Here is an 18,787-nt window from a genome sequence, read left to right as displayed (position 1 = left end):
GTGAGAGTGGGTGGAGTCAGGTGAAGCTCCCCTGGTCTCAACTGTCCTTGCAAACCTTGCACGCAGCTACTGCTGCAGTTTATCGTTTGTCAGCTTTCTGGCGCCCCCTACTGGTCTGTGACCCCCAGCAGTCGCCTGCCTCGCCTGGTGGTTGCTGTGCGGAGAAAAGATTTGTTGGGTTCTGTGAATGTGCACCTCCAGGCCAGAGGGGGACGATAAACAGTTATTATGGCATTGAAAATTATCGTTAACCTGCTGTGCTAGCTTGGTGTGTTTAATGTGGTGAAGTCCAGAGCACTGAAAGTCCTCCAGAGTCACTCAGGTCAGTGTTTTCCCTCTAAAGTTACATGTTTGTTCTCAGATAATAGAGTCAAATCTCCCCTGTGAAGGATATTAATCCAAAAATGCACTGAAATTAGTCGCACCTGGAGATATCTGCAAAGATATGTTCTCCAGATGTTTAGGAAAGGAGCTTCTTTTATTACCTCCTTTAGGATAGGAGCCACAGTAGGAGGATCCTTTATGAAAGCAGAGGAGAAATTCATCCATCCAAGAATTAATGGAGAAGAGAACTTGTAAGAAAAAAAAAAACCTGTTACAAATTACTCAAGCAGATTTAGAACCGAAGGGTTTTCTTTTCTTTCTTTTTTATTGTATAAGGTGCAAATTGCTGTGATCACTTGTGTTTTTAAACCTGGTTAACCTAAAGTCTTATTAATACCTTAGAAGAAAACTTGTACAGAGAGGGGGGACAACTTGCCCTTATGGAAAGACATATTTTGAACAGGCTTCTGCTGCCACCTGCTGGCTGCGGGACGAGCAGCAACCCTGGTGTCTCGAAAAAATCAGCTGTCAATAAAAACCGGATAAATTGACTTCACCATAAATTAAACTATAATGCAAAGAAAGAAGAGAAAAGAAACATTAACCAGAGGTGTGAAGGATACACAAGATAAAACAGAACACAATAATTGCAGATCATTTCACATAATAGTTTAAAGTAGTTTTTGTTTAACTTATCATGTAACCAGACTGGTTACAGAGGAAATTTAGTGAGAGGAGAGAACAGAAAAATATTACTGAAATCAGCCAAATATACATGTATATAATTGAGTGGGAAAAAAGTTTTTTATCGGGTTAATGTTTATCACACAATGCATATGATCACTGATTCTGTTTACTCAGGCGTTTGAGGTAGTTTGGTGATTCCTTCCTTATTTTTGAGTAATGCAGTGCAGCGTTTATTGCTCTGCAGTCTCATTATAACAGATCTTTACGCCAATTTTGAAAGTGACTTATAAAAATGGAAATATTTTTAAAGCGGAGTTTGAAGTTATAAAAGTGTAGGTGAAAGGAAACCATTTAAAAATTCTTGGCTGGGTTATTATTATTTTCCTGTATATAATGGGGGGGGGGGGGGGGGGGGGGGGGGGGTTCTTGATGGCTTTTAAATTATTATTTTTTTTATTGATTGATTAATAAATATTGTGGTTGATGGGTGTCCACATTTCTTTCTTACTTTTCCACATGTTAACCTTTCTTCATTAATCACAGTTTTATTGCATTTTTATTATTGTAGCTTTTCTGAACATTTTACATGCAAAAACCTCTAATTCTTTGTCTTGTTTTTGTGATGTTTTAATAAATTTTTTGATATTTCTCCTTTTGTGAATGCAAAATACAAACGTAGTTTATCTTTGTGTTATAAATAGTTAAGAGGTTTTAGAAAAAAACAAAGTGTAGTTTGGACACTAATTAAAATCATGTTCAGGATGAGTTTGTCTGATCAGCTGTGCCTCGCTGCTGTTTTTAAAAGTTCTGGGTGACGTTAGAGCTCAGTGCATCAGACGGTGCTGATTTTGGTCTTTTTGCTGGACTTCTTGTAAGTCACACGAACGCTGCACAAACTAACAAGCACACGGTCGCTGTTTAATGGGCTAAAAAAAACCCTCCAGACTAGTCCTTTAAAGTCCGAGCGTGGGTTCCTCCCCCTCTTCTTCCTCTTCTTCTGCCCTTTTATAGCAGCAGGTGACACATTATAACTTTCTCAAAGCTTAACCAGCCAAACCCCCACCCCATGACATCATCCCTGTGAGATGAGCTGACCTCTGACAGACACACACACACGCACACACACACACACTCACAGGGGGGTTGGGTCTTTCTCTTCTTTGTCACAACACAGTAAATAGCTGGTTTTCTTGCTCTGAATGAAGTCGTCTGTTGCAGTAATCCTGTCAAAACAAAAATGTTCTGCCTTAAGACTCTAAAACCAGGGGGAAAAATCTGTTTCTCCTAATATTCAAATATGTTGTGTTTAGCTCTGATTGTAAAGCAAAAACTGGAATCCAAAACCACTACAGCCCATTAAACCAGTGTTTTGATGGTCTGTGGTGTGTAGAATAAGTTATAACATCTATAAAAAAAAAACTGTGAATGAATAAAGAGGAGTGTATGATTGGATTAAAGTTATTAGAGAATAAACTCACCACCTTACAGCCATCCACATTAAGGCGAGAAACCAGGTGCAATAGATGTTATTCCGTCACTGGGAAACATGACAAACTCAAGCAAATGTTTATTTAAACATCTGGCTTTTTGGAGATATGAAATACATTTCTTCACCACTTTACTCCAGATTCTATTTATCATTTGATCCAAACTTTGGTCAGAATCGGTAGTTCCCTCTCTTATAGGTTTTGTGGTAGACATGTTCCAAACTTTTTATGATTTGTTGTGTATGAATTAAAGATAACCTGTCGAAACAAATGTGCCTCAGCAGGTAAAGTGGGCTGTCTGCTGACTGGAAGGTCAGCGGTTTCTCCCTCAGCTCATCCAGCCTGTAGGCTGATGTGTCTCTGTGTTTATCAGACAGAAACAAGTGCACGTATGAATGTGTGAATGAGGCATGTTGTATAAAGTGCCCTGTGTACTTGGGCAGTAGAAAAGCTCTATGCAAGAACCAATCCTCTAACAATTTAACAGACTAGTAAAATAGAGTAAACTGAAGCACACACACACACAATTATTTCTCCAGTATCTATTTAAAATGTTCCAAAATTCACCAACTGCATAAATCAGCTTATTTCAGTGACTTTGATTAGTGGAAGTGGGTCTAGACCTTGATGAGCTGCAGCTGCCTGTGTCACGATGCAGGTGCTCAAAGTTTGCAAGGCTTTGCGAGGCACGCCCTCATACCAATAAAATGGGTCAATTGGCAGTGACTCTTCACGAGTCAGGGGACAGGGTAGAGGGGGACTACCCAAAGATTCACAAACTATGGGTAGTGACAAGAAACGACCTTCACCCAAATGCTGGCTGGGCTCTCCCTTTGTGATAATACAAGGAGTTCAGTTATTCAGTGGGTACTCAGGGTAGAGCCACTACTCCAGGAGTAGGAACTAGCTGAGGTGCTTGATATTCATGGATGGATATCTTGAAAAAAGCAAACGTATTTGAGTCTTTCATTATTTGCAAGATTAGCAATGTCCACTTAAAGTGCACTTTCCTACTCAACCACAAGACGGCGTCTTCATTTGAACTCCTGTAATCTGTAAGAAATATGTAGTGAGGCTTAAAATAAGGGGGAAGATAAAAGAGTACATGTTCTTACAGCTGGTCAGGATGGTGTGTTGCAAAAGCAGGGGAAAGATCTGCACACCATTTGTTTCCAGGTAATGCTGTAGCATCACTCTGTGTTCTTGGCTAGCTCCATGTTAGCAGTAGTGCAGTTGTTTCTGTCCTGGACGCAGTTTTCACGTCAGCATGAAGCTGCTGTTCTTTCATGCAGTGAAAATAAAAGTGATGTTCATATCTGATAACCGAGGAGCCTGAGTGATGTGACTACTGACTTTAGCACAGTAATGTGTTACGTTACTGCGTTACTGAAAAATGTAATGTGATTACACTAACATGCTACTTTGCAGTGCATTTCTTCCAGACAGCATCCATTCCATTTTAACCTCCTACTGCGGCGTTGTAGAGCACCGGTGTTTTTCCTGGTCAGGATGAGGTGACCATAAGCAAATCACATCTGCTGGCATATGTCGCTCTTTGGTGTCATTTGAGCCGGGCGTGCGCCTCAGTTTTATAACCTCGAGCAGGTTCTGGGTTGCAGGCACGAGTGTCAGATCGTGTTGGGGATTTATAGTGCCATTTGAATGAAGTATCAGTGCAGAAGCTCAGAGTTTCATAGGTTAGACAGGGAGTGATGTCACAACAGTTTGAAATGATGAGATTTTCTGGGAAGAAATTTGAAAAAAAGAGTTTTTTTTCTTCTTCCAGTTTAGACTTCTTCTCCTCTTTTACCAGGGCTCACGTGGAGCTTTTATCAGAGTGGTGACGCCTATTGTTCAGGGGAATGACAGAGAGTATGCATGCCCGCATACTGAACACTTGCTTATTGAATTATCTGTAAATCTCAGTGCCAAAGCATTCCTTTAAATTGAACCAGATCACGTTGGAAAATGAGCTGCTGGGGCTTTTATTAATAAAAGAATTCAGCTGCATATCAGCTAAAATTGTGATGTTATTAAGGCTGAATTGTGACCTATAGATCCTGACCTGCTTTAGAGCAGCTTTTAAGTTGCTCATATACCCAAAGAAAGTGATTATTACTCATATTACCCGAGGCCAACCTCTGCAGGTCTTAAATGGCCCGCCGTGCAGAGATGGTCATGCAGCTTTAATTTCAAAGGACTAAACGAAGCCTCTGTGGGTCTCATGGTTTAGAGCTGAATGCTGTAATGATTGCAGCCTTTGCAGATTGTTTCACCGCGGGGATGAAAATGTTTATCTTTTTAAAAAATAAGATCATGCAAAGCTTAAGAAGAAAAAAAGGATAAGTCTTTTTCTTGCTTCCCTTTTGATTGTGTCGTGACCCATCACATTTATCTTGGGACCCCTTGGGGGGTCCTAATCCCCCAGTCTGGAAATCACTGCCTTAAATACTCCTTATGATCCTCGGGCTGCTCTGATGTTTATGATTCACAAGTCCAAAAAATTGGGTCATTATAAAATCACCATCATCATTAAAACATGGAAAAGAACAAAGTATATTAACCTGAATTATACATTTTCCGATATGTACCAAGGATTTTTTTTTTAGTTTTAAAATAATTCAGGATTAATTTGGATACTTCAGGGTAATTTATATTTTAGAAAATGTTCCAGAAGGGCTGAAATTAGAATTTTTTTAAAAAACAAAACAGAACCCAACAACATGATTTGTCCTGCAAATAAATCACTGAAATGATCATTTAAAAAAAGTTTAAAATAATAAAATATATATATATATATATATATATATATATATATATATTTTAAATATGGGGGATTTTAGGACCAAATGGTCCAAAATGATTCATTTGTTTGCCGGGGCCCAGAAATGAGTCACCCAGGTTTCAGCCCATTCAGAAATAGGATTTTCTTTCTTTTTTTTCTTTTTTTTAAAGATAATTGAGGATTCGGATACTTCAGTGTAATTTGTATTTTCGAAAATGTTCCAGAAGGGCCGAAATGAGCATTTTTATAAAAAGAACCCTTGTCCTGCAGATAAATCACAGAAATAAGAAAAAACAATGACTAATTTGTTTGCAGGGGGTCCGCAATTACTCATCTCGAATTCAGCAGCCCATGTAAAAAACAAACAAACAAACAAACAAACAAAAAATCCTGTTCATCCTTTGAGATCTGAAGGATCCGCCCTACGGGGCCAGTACAGGCTGAAATCACACGACTCACCTCTGTTCAGATTTTTATTTACCGCCATAAATAACCAGTTTATTACACAGGGCAACATTATAAATAGATTTATGAAACACATACGAAAAACATCTCTCAGAAAAAAGTGACTTTGTTGTTGCAGCGAACACAACGTAAACGACATCAGAATAAATCGCACAAAAACTGCTAAAACATTTGCTGTGATCAGTTCTATCTTACAGGGGGCGGGGTAGTTTTAGACGGCTCGCGCGTCTGAGCGAGGTCACCAAAGACACCAAAGAAGATGAACATGTGTGAACTCGTTTCCTTGGTTACAAGAATTAAACGCTCTAAAATTTGTGCCAAACTCCTTTCAAAAAACACAGATTTCACTTCGAGGCCGAAGCGGTTTTTATGATATTCTGACAGGGCAGAAGGCCGGTTACGATCTCACGAAGAGGGCACGCACAAGTCTTACGCCGGGCTTCACCAGGCCCAATGGTACACGTGCGCCAGCTGCTGCACCCCTGGGTGCTGCTGCACCCCCGGATGCTGCTCCACCCCCGGATGCTGCTCCGGGCCGTATGCGGGGTGCAGCAGGGGGGAGTAGGCGCAGAGCGGCAGGCTCAGGCCGGACCTCAACGTCGCCTCCATCTCGCTGGCTGCAGCCCGGCCGCACGGCTTTCCGTCCCGCACCAGCACCGGGATGGCGACCCGGCGGGCCGACAGCAGCTGCAGCGCGTCCACGCTGTGCCCGGCGCGTGCGCGCTTCATCTTGTAGCGGTGGTTCTGGAACCAGATCTTCACCTGGTTCGGCGTGAGGCGGATCAGCCCGGCCAGATGTTCCCTCTCCGGGGCAGACAGGTAGCGCTGCTGTCGGAAGCGGCGCTCGAGCTCGAAGGTCTGCGCCTTGGAGAAGAGCACGCGCCGCTTCCTGCCGCGCGCCTTCTGCGCCCGAGCGCACCGCGCGTCCCGCTCTGCGTCTGGGGACTCATCCGTAGACAGCTCCGGGGATTTGGGATCGGCGCGAGGCTCCAAGGACAGCCCGTGCACTGCAGGGAGAGAGACAGTAAAGTAATCTGATTACTCTCTGAGACTCAGTGGCAGATTGATGGCGTGACTGGTTTGAGCTCAGGTGTGTTTTTACAAACAGAACCAGCAAAGCGACTTTAAGCTTCTTAAGTTCATTGGGAGAAAAAAAGTGAAGCGATCAAAAATGTCAGAAGCTGAATTACCGACACAGCAACACAGAAGCTGAACTCGAAGTTTAGCGGATCAGATAAAAAAAAAAAACCCGATCCAGTTACAAGTAGAAACGTAAATAAATAATCATTTAACGCAGTTTTTAGGAGGCTGTTTCACGATTATTTGACGGAAATATCCATATTTAAGCATATTTTCACATATTTTCGAGATTTGGAGCAGCAAGGGCGAGGGCGGTCAGTGTGAACGCGTGAACTTTTATAGTCATTAAAATCAAAGAAGTCTCTCACGTGAAAAGGGCAGGTTACCGGGTGTGCTGCTCCACGTGCCCAAACGCTCACCGGCGCGCTCACACAAGCCCCGGCCGCCTGACACCTCCGTGGAGGCCTCCTCGGTGTCGTCCTCCTCGGTCTCTTCGGTCCCGGACCCGCATCTCCCCGTCGAGTCGGGAAGGTCCAGGATGTCCCGCACGGAGAACCCCGTCTTTGCGTTGGCGCCAAACGGCATGGCGCGGGGAGGATGGGAGAGACGAGAAGAAGGGGAGAGTTCTGGGCTCGTATCCAGGAGGGTGAAGAGCTGCCGTTAAACAGGAGCAGGCAGCGGAGGGTTCGGGTCCATGAATGCCGTCAGAGGGGAGCCCGGAGCTGCACGGGCCGACCGGAGAGGGTTTAACAGCATGAAAAATACATGAGGGAAGACGTTCAGACAGTGTGGCACCGTCCTTTTAACGTGTGTGTGTGACGGTAAAAAGGACGGAGGCGGGTCCCGAGAGTCAAGTGGATGAGGGTGTGCAGAAAAAAAACGGAGCAGTGCATTAACAGAGACGTCGGAGCGTCAGGGAGGAGATGAATGATTAATGATGGAGGATTAGAAGGAAAGAAGCGACGCATTTACACATGTTAGCGCCACTGATCCGCTTCCTGTTTACCGCAGAAATAAAATCTCCAGTATTTCCATCAAAATGCGCTCATGGTGCCTGAACAGCAAACGGCAAGAAGAAAGACACAACAAAAATGTTTGAGGATAATTTATTTATTTATGCAGGACCATAAGTATCAACTCGGTAAACTGAAAAAATCCCTAAACCTTCTACATTAGAGCTATAAACAATCCATTATACCTAATAAAATATACAAAGCATCAAATAATTTATTCAAATAAAGAGATTAAAAATGTTTTTATATTGATTAAATTACATTTAGAAAAAAATATAGTCAGAATGACTACATTAATAACTTCTCTAATTTATTGATATTCATAGATTTAACCCTTGGCCACAAAATTATTCTTTTTAATATCGTATTGGGGTTTTTTTTGTAAACAATGACTTTAATTTTAATAATATTGTTTATTTTTTTAAAAAACCTGCCATTTTTTTACATTGTTAATTTGTAAATCATCATTTAAAAAAAAAAAAGAAGAAGAATCTGTAATTTAATGCAAAGTTATGGCAGAAATGATATTCTGTGAATAAAATTTGAAACATTTTATTTATTTGACCTAAAAGTGTCCAAATCTGAGCAGATTGACTCAAAAACCTCAGAATGTGGTTTCTAAATTTTCTGGTGTTTAAAAGTTGAGCTGTCATCAGTCCACCACCTCAATTTCTTTCAATAAATGAATAAAAATAAAGTAAAAATCCACAACCACTTGTCTTCAAACTTGGTATTAAAAATCCAAATAACAAAGTAATTGCACTAAGAATAATTTTATGATGATTCCCTCAGAGCACCAGTCTGCACTGATAAAGGTCGGAGTATGTTTGTTGTTGGGATGAAGAGTCACAGTGTTGACTCACTCACTGATTGGCTCAGTGATTCAAACGCACTTGGGCTCATTGCTTCAGCTTGTTACTGTCTTATTGTTTAATTCTTGTAATCCGCTTTAATCCTCTCTGTGTTTTCTGCCTGAAGCCTGATCGATGCAATCGGTTTGAAGTTTCTACGATTTCTCCTTTTTGGTCTGCAGTTATGACTTTTTGATTGTCTGATATATTTTTCTGTTTATGACTTATTCTTCTGTGTTGCCCGGGTCCAGACTTTAGCGTGTTTTTGTGTCTTTTGTCGGAAGCTGTTTTAATCTACATCCGTTCACTTTTAATGAGAAGTCCTAATATTTTAATTTCAAATATCGTTGACTTTTAAACATGTTCAAAACAAAACGAGTCACACATATCGGTATTCTGAGATGGAAAAAGAATGACTATCTCACTGAAATCTAGAAGATGAGACCATATTTGCTCAGGGTTAGTTCTCAAGCTTAGACCAACTCTTCTAAACGGGGACAAAGTGGCTTACAACCTACTTATTTTCAAACTTTCTGAAGGAAAAATGTGTTAATATGAAACATCCTCCTCCTTTCTTCTGGCTCCTCTGTGGTTATCACATTGTGTGCATGACGGAGGTCACAGCACTGTATATGTGTGTGTGTGTGTGTCTGTAAAAATTAAGTTCCTAAAACACTCGAATGATTAGATTAGATTAGATTAGATAGAACTTTATTAATCCCTCGGGTGGGTTCCTCTGGGAAATTTGATACAATGAGATCCAAACTTGTATTTTATATCAAATAATATTATTATTAGTATAGAAAAGACCCTCCTGTATCAGCAGCATTGTTACACACTGAGTTTAGCAGCTTTCTAAATAGTTTTTCATGTTGCCTAAATACAGAAATGCACGTCTCTCTTCAACTCTACACCTGCGCCTTAAGTAGGACAACTGCCAAATTGTCTCTTGTAAATGAGACGCTGAGTCTCAGTCAGATTATTTGTATCAATAAAGGCATAAAAATAGCATCAACAGGGGGTATTTAGTTTCTTCTTTGTTGTGATGTTTCTGTGATCAGTCATAAAAAAAATGCAAAACTGGGACCAATTAAATGATTTTGAGTTTATTATGATTCATTAATGACCAGAAATGGAGTGTTACCGAAGACTCAAAGCTCTGAATGGCTCACAGTTGAGGTCAAAGCCGGTGAGGCGACAGTTCGAACATCTGCACCCACGGACTGCTGAAAATCTAAGACTAAAATTAATTTTTAACATAAGTTATCTTTATTTCTATTAGTCTCCTGATACCACATCATCTGCACTAAGAAAGCTGCTTATAATTATGATGAGGTGCAGCAATTAGACCGTTGGAGGTGCATTCTTGTGGATCATGTCTTTAGGGATAGAAATGTGCCAGTGTACGTGTTCATGTTGGATTTTGTTTGTATGAAATCATCTGTGTGCCGTCAGTGAAGTAAAGAAATGTTACAGAGATCGGCTGAGAGTCAAGTCCAGTGCAGAGATGGAGAGAAGCTCCGAGCCACCTCCATCTGCACAAGCAGAAATGCATAAACTATCATATGAGGGTTTTTTCATACTGACATGTGGTTAATTTTTTTATTCCATTCAAAAATACAGAATGAACTTTTTTTGGATGAGCAGTTTGAGAAATTATTATGAATAATTTAAAATATTTTCAGGGGTTCTTCAAGGAGATCTGAGAGATCTAGAGAAATAGAACCAAACAGTTTATTATTTTTCTAATTCAATCCAAACGAGTCAGTTTGGTGTGGACGGGGGCGTCATGGTAACTGTCAGGGATGATAAATTATGATAATGACATTACTGCATAGATGATAAATATTTTTAGAATAGTCCATTTTGTATGTTTCTGCACAGTTATAGCTGCATACTGTCATCACCTTCATGGACCTTTAATTTTTTATTTGTGAAAAAAGCCAATAAATTAAGTTATAAATGGATTTAAGGGACCTTTAAAAAATATTCTCTTGAGTAGAATTTCTTGAATGTGGCAAAAAAAAGTATTTCTTGTCTTATTGAGAATATTTTTTTGACCAGACTAATCAGATATTGTGACAGCCATAGGTTCAAGCATAAGAAATAGGTGAGTGTGACATGATCTCCAGTGTTATTAACCTTTATCTTAAACAGGAGGTTAAACTCCTGTGATTAAGAATCTTTTTGTGGGCTGCATTAATTTAGCGTGCAGGCGTAACCGGAGTTCCTAGGTCAAACCTGCACAAGCGCAGGAGAACAGGAGCAGGAGCAGGAGCAGTTTTCACCAAGTTATTCCCAGATTACCAAATCCTGTTATTATTAACTTATATTGAAATACAAGTAATTAAATACATTAAAATAATTAAACTGTCTAAACTTGAGTTTTATTAAACAACCAAAAGATGTCTGGTAGTAGAAGCTAAATTAAAAATGGCTCTCGGCTGCTTGGATCTGTGACCTCACTAAAGACTTTCCTGAGTGTTTGAATTCTTTTTTGTTTAACCCCACCTGATGGTCACTATTTAAAATATCATTTTCATTATGGTTAAGAAATCAATTTGAAGCCTTGAGTCTAGGTTTTGAGGGACAAAAATCCAAATTCCTCTCCATGAAAAACAGTTTTTAGTGCCTAAACATAACAGCAAACAAACACAAAGAAAACAGTAAAAGTTGATCATTTTCTCCTTGCTGATATTCATGTGATGTGCATCACCACCACCACCTGCACAGCTTCTTAAAACAGACTTTGTAGCTCTGTGAAAGATCATTTCTCATTTTTTTCTGAAACCCAAACCAAAAGTAAAACCAAAAATAAAAGGCCAGTGAAAAAAATAAAATTAAAGTTCAAGTGGTGTAAAAGAAAACGTTCCTGATGGTGTTCTGGCTCATGAGCATGTCTTATGTGACCGCAGCCCTGCAGTGTCCCAATGTGCAGCTCATCATTTCCCATTGAGCACCTGACCCATTCATCCACCCCAACCTCCTGCCTCTGTAGACTTTGTGGACCATGGCTAATAGAGGGCACTGTCACTTGAACTGTCACTGAGGTTACACACTGGTGCATTAAGTGTGTAACCTCAGACTGTCTCAGTAATGGTGAGATGGGATCTCTGCGGGCACCGTGCCATCTTTAGAGGGGTCCATTGTTCTTATAGTGGCTGAAGATGTTTAATTCTGTGTTTCTCTGGCGGCTTTCCTTTAAGAATATCTGTTTGGATGAGTGAACCGAGGGAAGCCTGCGTAGCTTCTCGAAGCATCAGCTGAATCTTTGACCTGTCTGTTCGTGGTTATAATGCAGCTAATTGCTAGGTTTGGTTTTAGTGGCGATTTGGATCATTAAAAGCTTCAAATAAAAAAACACTTCCTGTTAATTAGCTGAAGGGTGCTTGGAGATTTAGTTGATAATTTCAGGTCCTTTATCATTAAAGAGTTAGTGCTTCAGAGTCTGTTTGATTTCTGGTTTATTAACATATCTGTGGATTCATTTCATTTAATGAGTGGGAGCAGGGCGGTGTGATCTCTTCACCACCGAGTCAGTCTATTTTTATTTGTCTATTCAGTTTTAAATGTAGTTTTTTGTTCATTTTACTCTCTGTTCCTTTTCAAAATGTGGGTGCCACGAGGTGAAGACGAGCATTTAGTCAATAAAATGTTAGAAGTAATTGATTCAAAAAATTCAGATGAAGAGAATATTGAAAAGCAAAGTCATAGTCAGGATTTGTAACCACAGTAATCTCACAAAGCGCTGTTTGCTTTTCATTTTTGAACTGATTTGTTTTTGTGTTTCAGGATGAAAATATTTTTTTTCCCCCTTTTTAATAGGCCCGGAAAACCTACAGGTGTTAGTGGGAATTAATCCAAATCCTGCAAATTCCTCATAAATCCTTGTATTTTAATATGGCTAAAAACAAGTTGTAGCAGATAAATGAAGGATCAGATTGACGATTTAAAATGATGGAGGGTACCGTCCCAATCATTTCTGAAAGTTGTTAGTTTGATTGAGCGCTGGTCTTCAGTTTTTTTGAGTGTGAGATGTGTGACAAAGATATGAGCTCTGTGTGTGTGTGTGTGTGTGTGTGTGTGTGTGTGTGTGTGTGTGTGTGTGTGTGTGTGTGTGTGTGTGTGTGTAAATTCCTGCTGGGTGGTCGAATTCTGCAAACAAACACACGCCGAGCCCATGGCCACAAAGACCGCACAGCCTCCACATTTATCCCATTTATTCCCTCCGAACACTTTATAATGGACGGACACACACACACACACACACACACACACACACACACACACACACACACACACACACACACACACACACACACTCTTTTTCTGCTGGGAATACATGTGAGACTGCTGGGAGTTGTCATGGTATTCATCGTGCTCCCTTCAATAGACTCTCCTCTTTATTCATGACCACACACACACCCGGCAGTTTAACCCATTCCCGTGGTCAATATCTACAATTAGCCTCTGTTTATTTAAACTATAAAATAAAATATTTAAATAAAAAAAAAAGATTAAAAATAATTTGCAGTAAAACTTGTAACCAAACTCATCTTAATGTGATAATAAAAGGAATTAAAATAATAATAAATGGATTGAAAAAAGGCAAAAAACTGGTAACAATCTGTTAAACTAAAAGAAATCAAAATGAAACATAAACAAAATCACAATAAAATACAAAACACACACATATGAATTAACATAAATAAATAAATACATAAAATACAATGAATTTGAATAAAATAACACTCACAGTAAAATTCAGTTTTAAAAAGAAAAGAAATGGCAATAAAACATGAAGTGTTAAATCATAAAAAAAATAGAAATTGAGAGTGCAGTTTCTCGAACAGTGAATTAAGAAGTCGATATATAACTAAATAAAAATATATTTTTTATTTTTCTCATATGTCAGCTGGTAACACAATGGTTCAGGTTTTTCATTTTGTTTGTAAAATAATAAAACATAATTACCACATTTACAGTCTCCAAACAAACACATTGAATATTATATTTTTTTCCTCTTTAACGCCGAGAAATGTGACATAAAAGAGCAGCTGAGACACCAAACTGAAAGAATACATGGAAGCAGGGGGCTGAAAAGTTCTTTCTGATATGCTATAGTGCAGTGTAAAACTTTTCACACGCTGCACAGAGGAACTGGATGAACTGGTTCACTGAGGAGAAACCAGTAAAACACACATTGTGATATAGTTTTTAAACTGTTATTTATTTCTTATATTTATACATAATATTTATTTATTTATATTTTTAGATTTATCTGTTAATTAGCATCTGATTCAGAATTTTAAAAAAAAGTCCATAAGGGAGACGGTCACATTTAGCTTTTTTTGATACATTTTTTTTCTTCCTTTAGTTTCTTTCTTTCAAATTGTGGGTCGGCCCCTGATGGGACACAGTGCACTAATAAAAGGGATTAACATATGGAGTGCAGCACTGCTGAATGAGTGTGACTTTTTTGACTAAAGTTCACCCTGGATCCACCGTTCTTCATCCTATCATATTTTATGTCTTTTTTTCCTGATAAAGGCAAAATTTCTCATGGATATCAGAGACTTTAAGATAAGATAAGATAAAACTTTATTAATCCCTCGGGTGGGTTCCTCTGGGAAATTCGGTTTCCAAAAGCACAGCACCGACAGAAGTTACAGTTACAGAATATTATATATATATACACACACACACATATATAAATACAGAGACATATATAAATAAAATATACGAAGGGGATAAATAGAATAAATAGGAATAAAAATAAAAATACAAGTGAATTGCACATTTCAAGTATTGAGGTCTATTGCACCATTGACTATTAACAAAAGTTACACACCTGGAGAAAACATCAGATGCTCCCTAATACAAAAAGAACAAAAAGGTAAATTATAAATTGAGCTGCATTCATTTAAAAACCTGTAAAATGTAACATTTTAGAGAAGGAGAGAGTCCCAAAGTCCCTGCTGGAAGCTTTAAATGGATATCCAGTCCAATGCCGCACAATTATGAATTCAGACTGCCCCCTGCTGTCTCGGGAAGGACCTGCAGCTAGTGCCACTGAGGCTGGATATTAAAAATCCAGGACAAACAACACCCTCCCAGAGACTCAGAGATTCATTTCCTTCATAATACGATTAATTGAAGATCAGGGATCGATCTGAACCACAGAATATTTTCAATATGACAAATTCACGGCGTGGACCTCCTTACAGAGTTTAGTTCCTGTGTAACATAGGAAGTTTATATTGTGTTGATTTGTTGTGTGTTTTGCTTACAGTGAACTTACTAACACAAAAGGAACTCTTTAACTCCCCTAACTTTATTTGACACTTGATTAAATCTGGATTTGTGTAAGAGATCTGTTTGGTAGGATTATTATTATTACAGCAAACCATCAGTTTAAGAAATGTGTACAAATCCCAAATAGCAGACACACTTGGTTTGTAAAGGTTTGTAATGAGAAAAACCTGAATGCAAAATGAATGGACGAATCATTGTGAGCAGGGGGCGTCTTGTAGTTTCTGATTTTTTTAATTTTTTTTTTAATTTTTTGTTAATTATGTGGCAAAACAAAACTGGCCAGTGAAGCCCTGCTGGGTGTTTAAATGTTCAGACAGTAACAGTGGATCTCGTCTCCAGTGAGGTGGGAGCGGAGCTGTAATGCAGGCAATCTTCCAAAAGGAGGCGCCGCTACATTAGAAACCAGAGTCAGTCAGGCAGTATTTAGCATTTCTTACTGAGTGTGGCGGTTAATAGTCACAGATATGCTTTTAAAACTGTGTAATTTAAAATCCCAAGTGAACATTCAGATGTTGAGATTGTAACAGCTCAAAAGCAAGACGTATAATTTAAAACATGAATCATAAATAAAAGGGAAAAACAGATCAGTGGATGCTTTCAAATGAAGGGAATGAACTTGGTTCAGGAGCACCCTGGCTCCTAAACCAAAGATACAAAAGTCTGGTGTGAGTGAAATGTGCGGTGTAGATGAGGAAGAAAGTGGTAATTAAATATATCTGCGTACAAGAGGAAATAGAATATTTGAAATCTGAGAAACAATGATTTCAAGGCTCCTGTGCAGCCTGTGTACTAAAGCAGTGCCTGAAAAAGGTTTTTTCATATTTTACATTTCATATGTTATGACTGTTTTGCAAAGTACTTTGTAAAAGTTATAATCCTGCTTAAGTCCAAAAGCTAAAGTTTTCACATCAATCATACTTAAAGAACCCAAAGTAAAAGTACTGATCAGACAGAATATTATTGCATCAATATTACTGTATATCACTTTAATGCTAAGGTTGGAAATGATTTTAATCACTTGTATACTGCTCGACAGTTTTAGCTATAATCTAACACATTTGTTTATTAGTTTATATATTCTGTAAAAAATAAAATCTCTGGGTGCCTCTGGAGTGACAGGTGCTGGTGTCATGGGCCGAATAAGATCAAGAGAAAAAATGACCAAATCACTGAAGGGGCTAAGCACATGGGGTTGGAATTCAAAGGTGCAGCACAGCGACTCAAATTATAGGACTACAGCTGCCTATGCTGGCACCATAGACTGTATATAATAGATGGACGTGGTGTCACCGGCTGGTTTTTGGCCCTGCATTTTGAAGCCTAAAGATGGGTGTTTTAGCCACTGCTGTGCTGCATTCAATACAACCAGAAGTTGGCTTGTATCAATAAGAAGGTGCTAATGTGCTTCACAAAGCTGTACAGGTGCTGCACACAGACACAGATAGTCGCTAATTAGTGCGAAATAACAGTTTAATAAAACTCCGCAGGTCATAATATTAATCAGACAGCTGCAATAAAAATGCGCAGACATAGAGAGACTCCACTACGGTGGCTGCTTTTACATGCTCATTTACTGAGTGAAGGACAACCAGGCGACTGCAGCTACACGTGCCTGTGTCAGCTCACCTGCCAGTCAAAGCAACCACTGCAGTACCCACCAGGTTCTGATCAAATAAATAAAGAAAACTTTATACACTTTTTGTGAAAGGGGAACAATCTACAGAGGTCAGTTCTGTAAACACGTTTACTTCAGCTGTAAATTGGTGTTTTAATGAGGGAGTCTGTGAGGAATTACTCGTTTTTAGAGGCAACCTCAAGTGGGCATCAGGGGAACTGCAGGTTTTGTTAACTAGATGCTGGTTTAGTTTTGCAGGAGGATGACAGTTGGTACCAAACAACCTGTTCTTTGTTTTGTGTTTAATTACATTAATGGACTGATTTTGTGGAACAGCAGTCTAGCACTGCTGTACACTTTGTGACTCGATGGGAATTTGACCTGCTGTGTTCAGTCACCCGTTTGGACTGCGTACATTACAGGTGGGTTTAATTTTGCAGTTGAATCAATGATCATAAATAAAAGTTAAAAAAAATTACAAGTTGTAATGAGCCTAGTTTTGTTGTTGTTGTTTATTTCTGGACTTTTAAAAAAAATTATTTGTGGTGCCTTATTATGTTATTATTTATCTGTCAGTTCTGTTTAACATGCACACACAGAGTGGCTTTGAACAAACTCTTTCCAGTGACGTCAGTTCGTTGTGTTGTGTCGTCCTTTAAGCAGATCCTTTGGCAGCTGCTGTCCTCTGAGTCTGTGGGGAAATAAACAGCTCAAGATGAGTTCAATGTCAACATGTGGACATGGGAGAAAAGAAATCCAGCTTTCAGAGCCCTTCAGGAACTCTCGTATTTCTGATGACAGCCTGCAAGCAGGAAATGAGGAGAAGGAAGAGGACAAGGAGGAGGTGGTGGTGGTTCAAATCTCTTCAGATCGCTGCAGGCTGCAGTCGGAGGGTTGGATGGTGGAGCAGTGAGACGTTGTGGACGGCAGCTGATGGGTGAGTTTGATACAGATTTAACCTGAAGGTGACTCTGAAGAAGAGAAAAGGGATTTATGTGAGATCTGGAGGAGATTTCATCTTTTCTGGAGTGTTTTATTGAAGAAAAGCTGCATTGTTGGTGCTTGACTATCTTTTAAAATGTGACACGGTGTAGCTATACCAGCAGCAAGTAAAGTGAACACAAAATAAGACGCCGAGGTGCTTTTAAACTAAAATGAGCTGATCTGTGTGCTACAGCCTCTTTAAACTGTTGTTGTGCATTAATAACACTTTCAATAAATATTAAAATATTAAAAAACAACTGTTAGTATGCATACACCTATAAAAGAATCCAGAGTAGACCGGAGATTATGCAGGGTAAAGGCAAGAATTATATTTGATAAAAAAAACAACATGAAACATAAGGAGCATGTTCTTCACTTCTTCACTGTTAATGAGAAATTCCCAAAGATGAGCTTTTTTTAAAGTAAGTTTATGAATTTATCACTCAGTGTTTGCAGAAACGTGTCTGAGCTTTAGTCTGCTGCAGTCAGTCAAATTAAACTCCTTCCTTCCTCATTTATCTAACCAGGAAAGCTGCAGGTGAAATGAAGAGCGCGTGCTAATGATGGGCAACAAGAACAATAAATATAAGGTTTAAAAAAATGCCTCTGACTGATAATAGATGTGCACAAACAGTGAGGACAAAGTGAGAGTCTAGACCCCAGTGAATGCATTTAAATGACTGTTACAGGACTGTCAGAGGAACATAAACGAAGTATTAAGAGGACAAACTGGTTCATTCAGCAGTGATTTAAATTCTCAAATAAATCATTTTTGCTGCCAACTTGCGAAAAGCTTTTTTGTCCTATTAACACCCAGAAATCTCCTCAAATGGAGCCAGAAAGTTTTAAGGCTGAATTTTAAGCTATAAGAAGATTCTTTTAGTATAGCAGATGAGCAGAAACAAACAGGAAGTGCAGCGCTGCACTAACACCACAGATGAATCCTCAGCTGAGCTGCATGTAGAGTTAGCAAGAAGATCTGATCTATAATTGAAGAGTGGATTTAATCTGTGCACACAAACACACATCAGCCTCATCAGCCAGTAAAATCTCAGCATCATTTAATGCGTTAAACATTCAGTCATTTAAATTAATCTAATCTACGTGTTTAGTATAAAAAAGCTGGAGATTGAGACAGAAGATCAGAAACAAATTACAAATTTGTCGTTTTTTCGGAGATA

At 39.1% G+C, this 18,787-nt stretch overlaps 2 protein-coding genes across 4 annotated transcripts in view; one reads left to right on the top strand and one right to left on the bottom strand.

Annotated features, from left to right (window-relative positions):
- The first annotated feature begins 207 nt into the window (after positions 1–207).
- The window catches only part of pax1b (paired box 1b), a 28,305-nt gene continuing 9,725 nt past the window's right edge, over positions 208–18,787 (top strand). For 2 of the 3 annotated variants that reach the window (XM_004561042.3, XM_004561041.3), the window contains exons 1-2: positions 208–322; positions 17,286–17,559. Coding sequence is in view for 2 of the 3 variants with exons in the window: in XM_004561041.3 (XP_004561098.1) it covers positions 17,556–17,559 (4 nt within the window). In the remaining variant the exon portion in view is untranslated. Of the gene's footprint in view, positions 323–16,955; positions 17,045–17,285; positions 17,560–18,787 lie in introns of those variants that run through there. The other variant, XM_076874572.1, reaches the window with a different exon arrangement.
- On the bottom strand, positions 5,761–7,630 carry nkx2.2b (NK2 homeobox 2b). The gene is made up of 2 exons (XM_004561043.4): positions 7,197–7,630; positions 5,761–6,755 (listed from the first exon to the last, which is right to left on the bottom strand). Exons 1-2 carry the CDS (start codon positions 7,411–7,413, stop codon positions 6,190–6,192), a joined length of 783 nt encoding a protein of 260 aa, XP_004561100.3. The 5' UTR covers positions 7,414–7,630; the 3' UTR covers positions 5,761–6,189.

This window comes from Maylandia zebra, linkage group LG15 (genome assembly GCF_041146795.1).
Source record: "Maylandia zebra isolate NMK-2024a linkage group LG15, Mzebra_GT3a, whole genome shotgun sequence".
NCBI classification, from domain to species: domain Eukaryota; kingdom Metazoa; phylum Chordata; class Actinopteri; order Cichliformes; family Cichlidae; genus Maylandia; species Maylandia zebra.
This window is presented reverse-complemented; position numbering and strand designations above follow the sequence as displayed.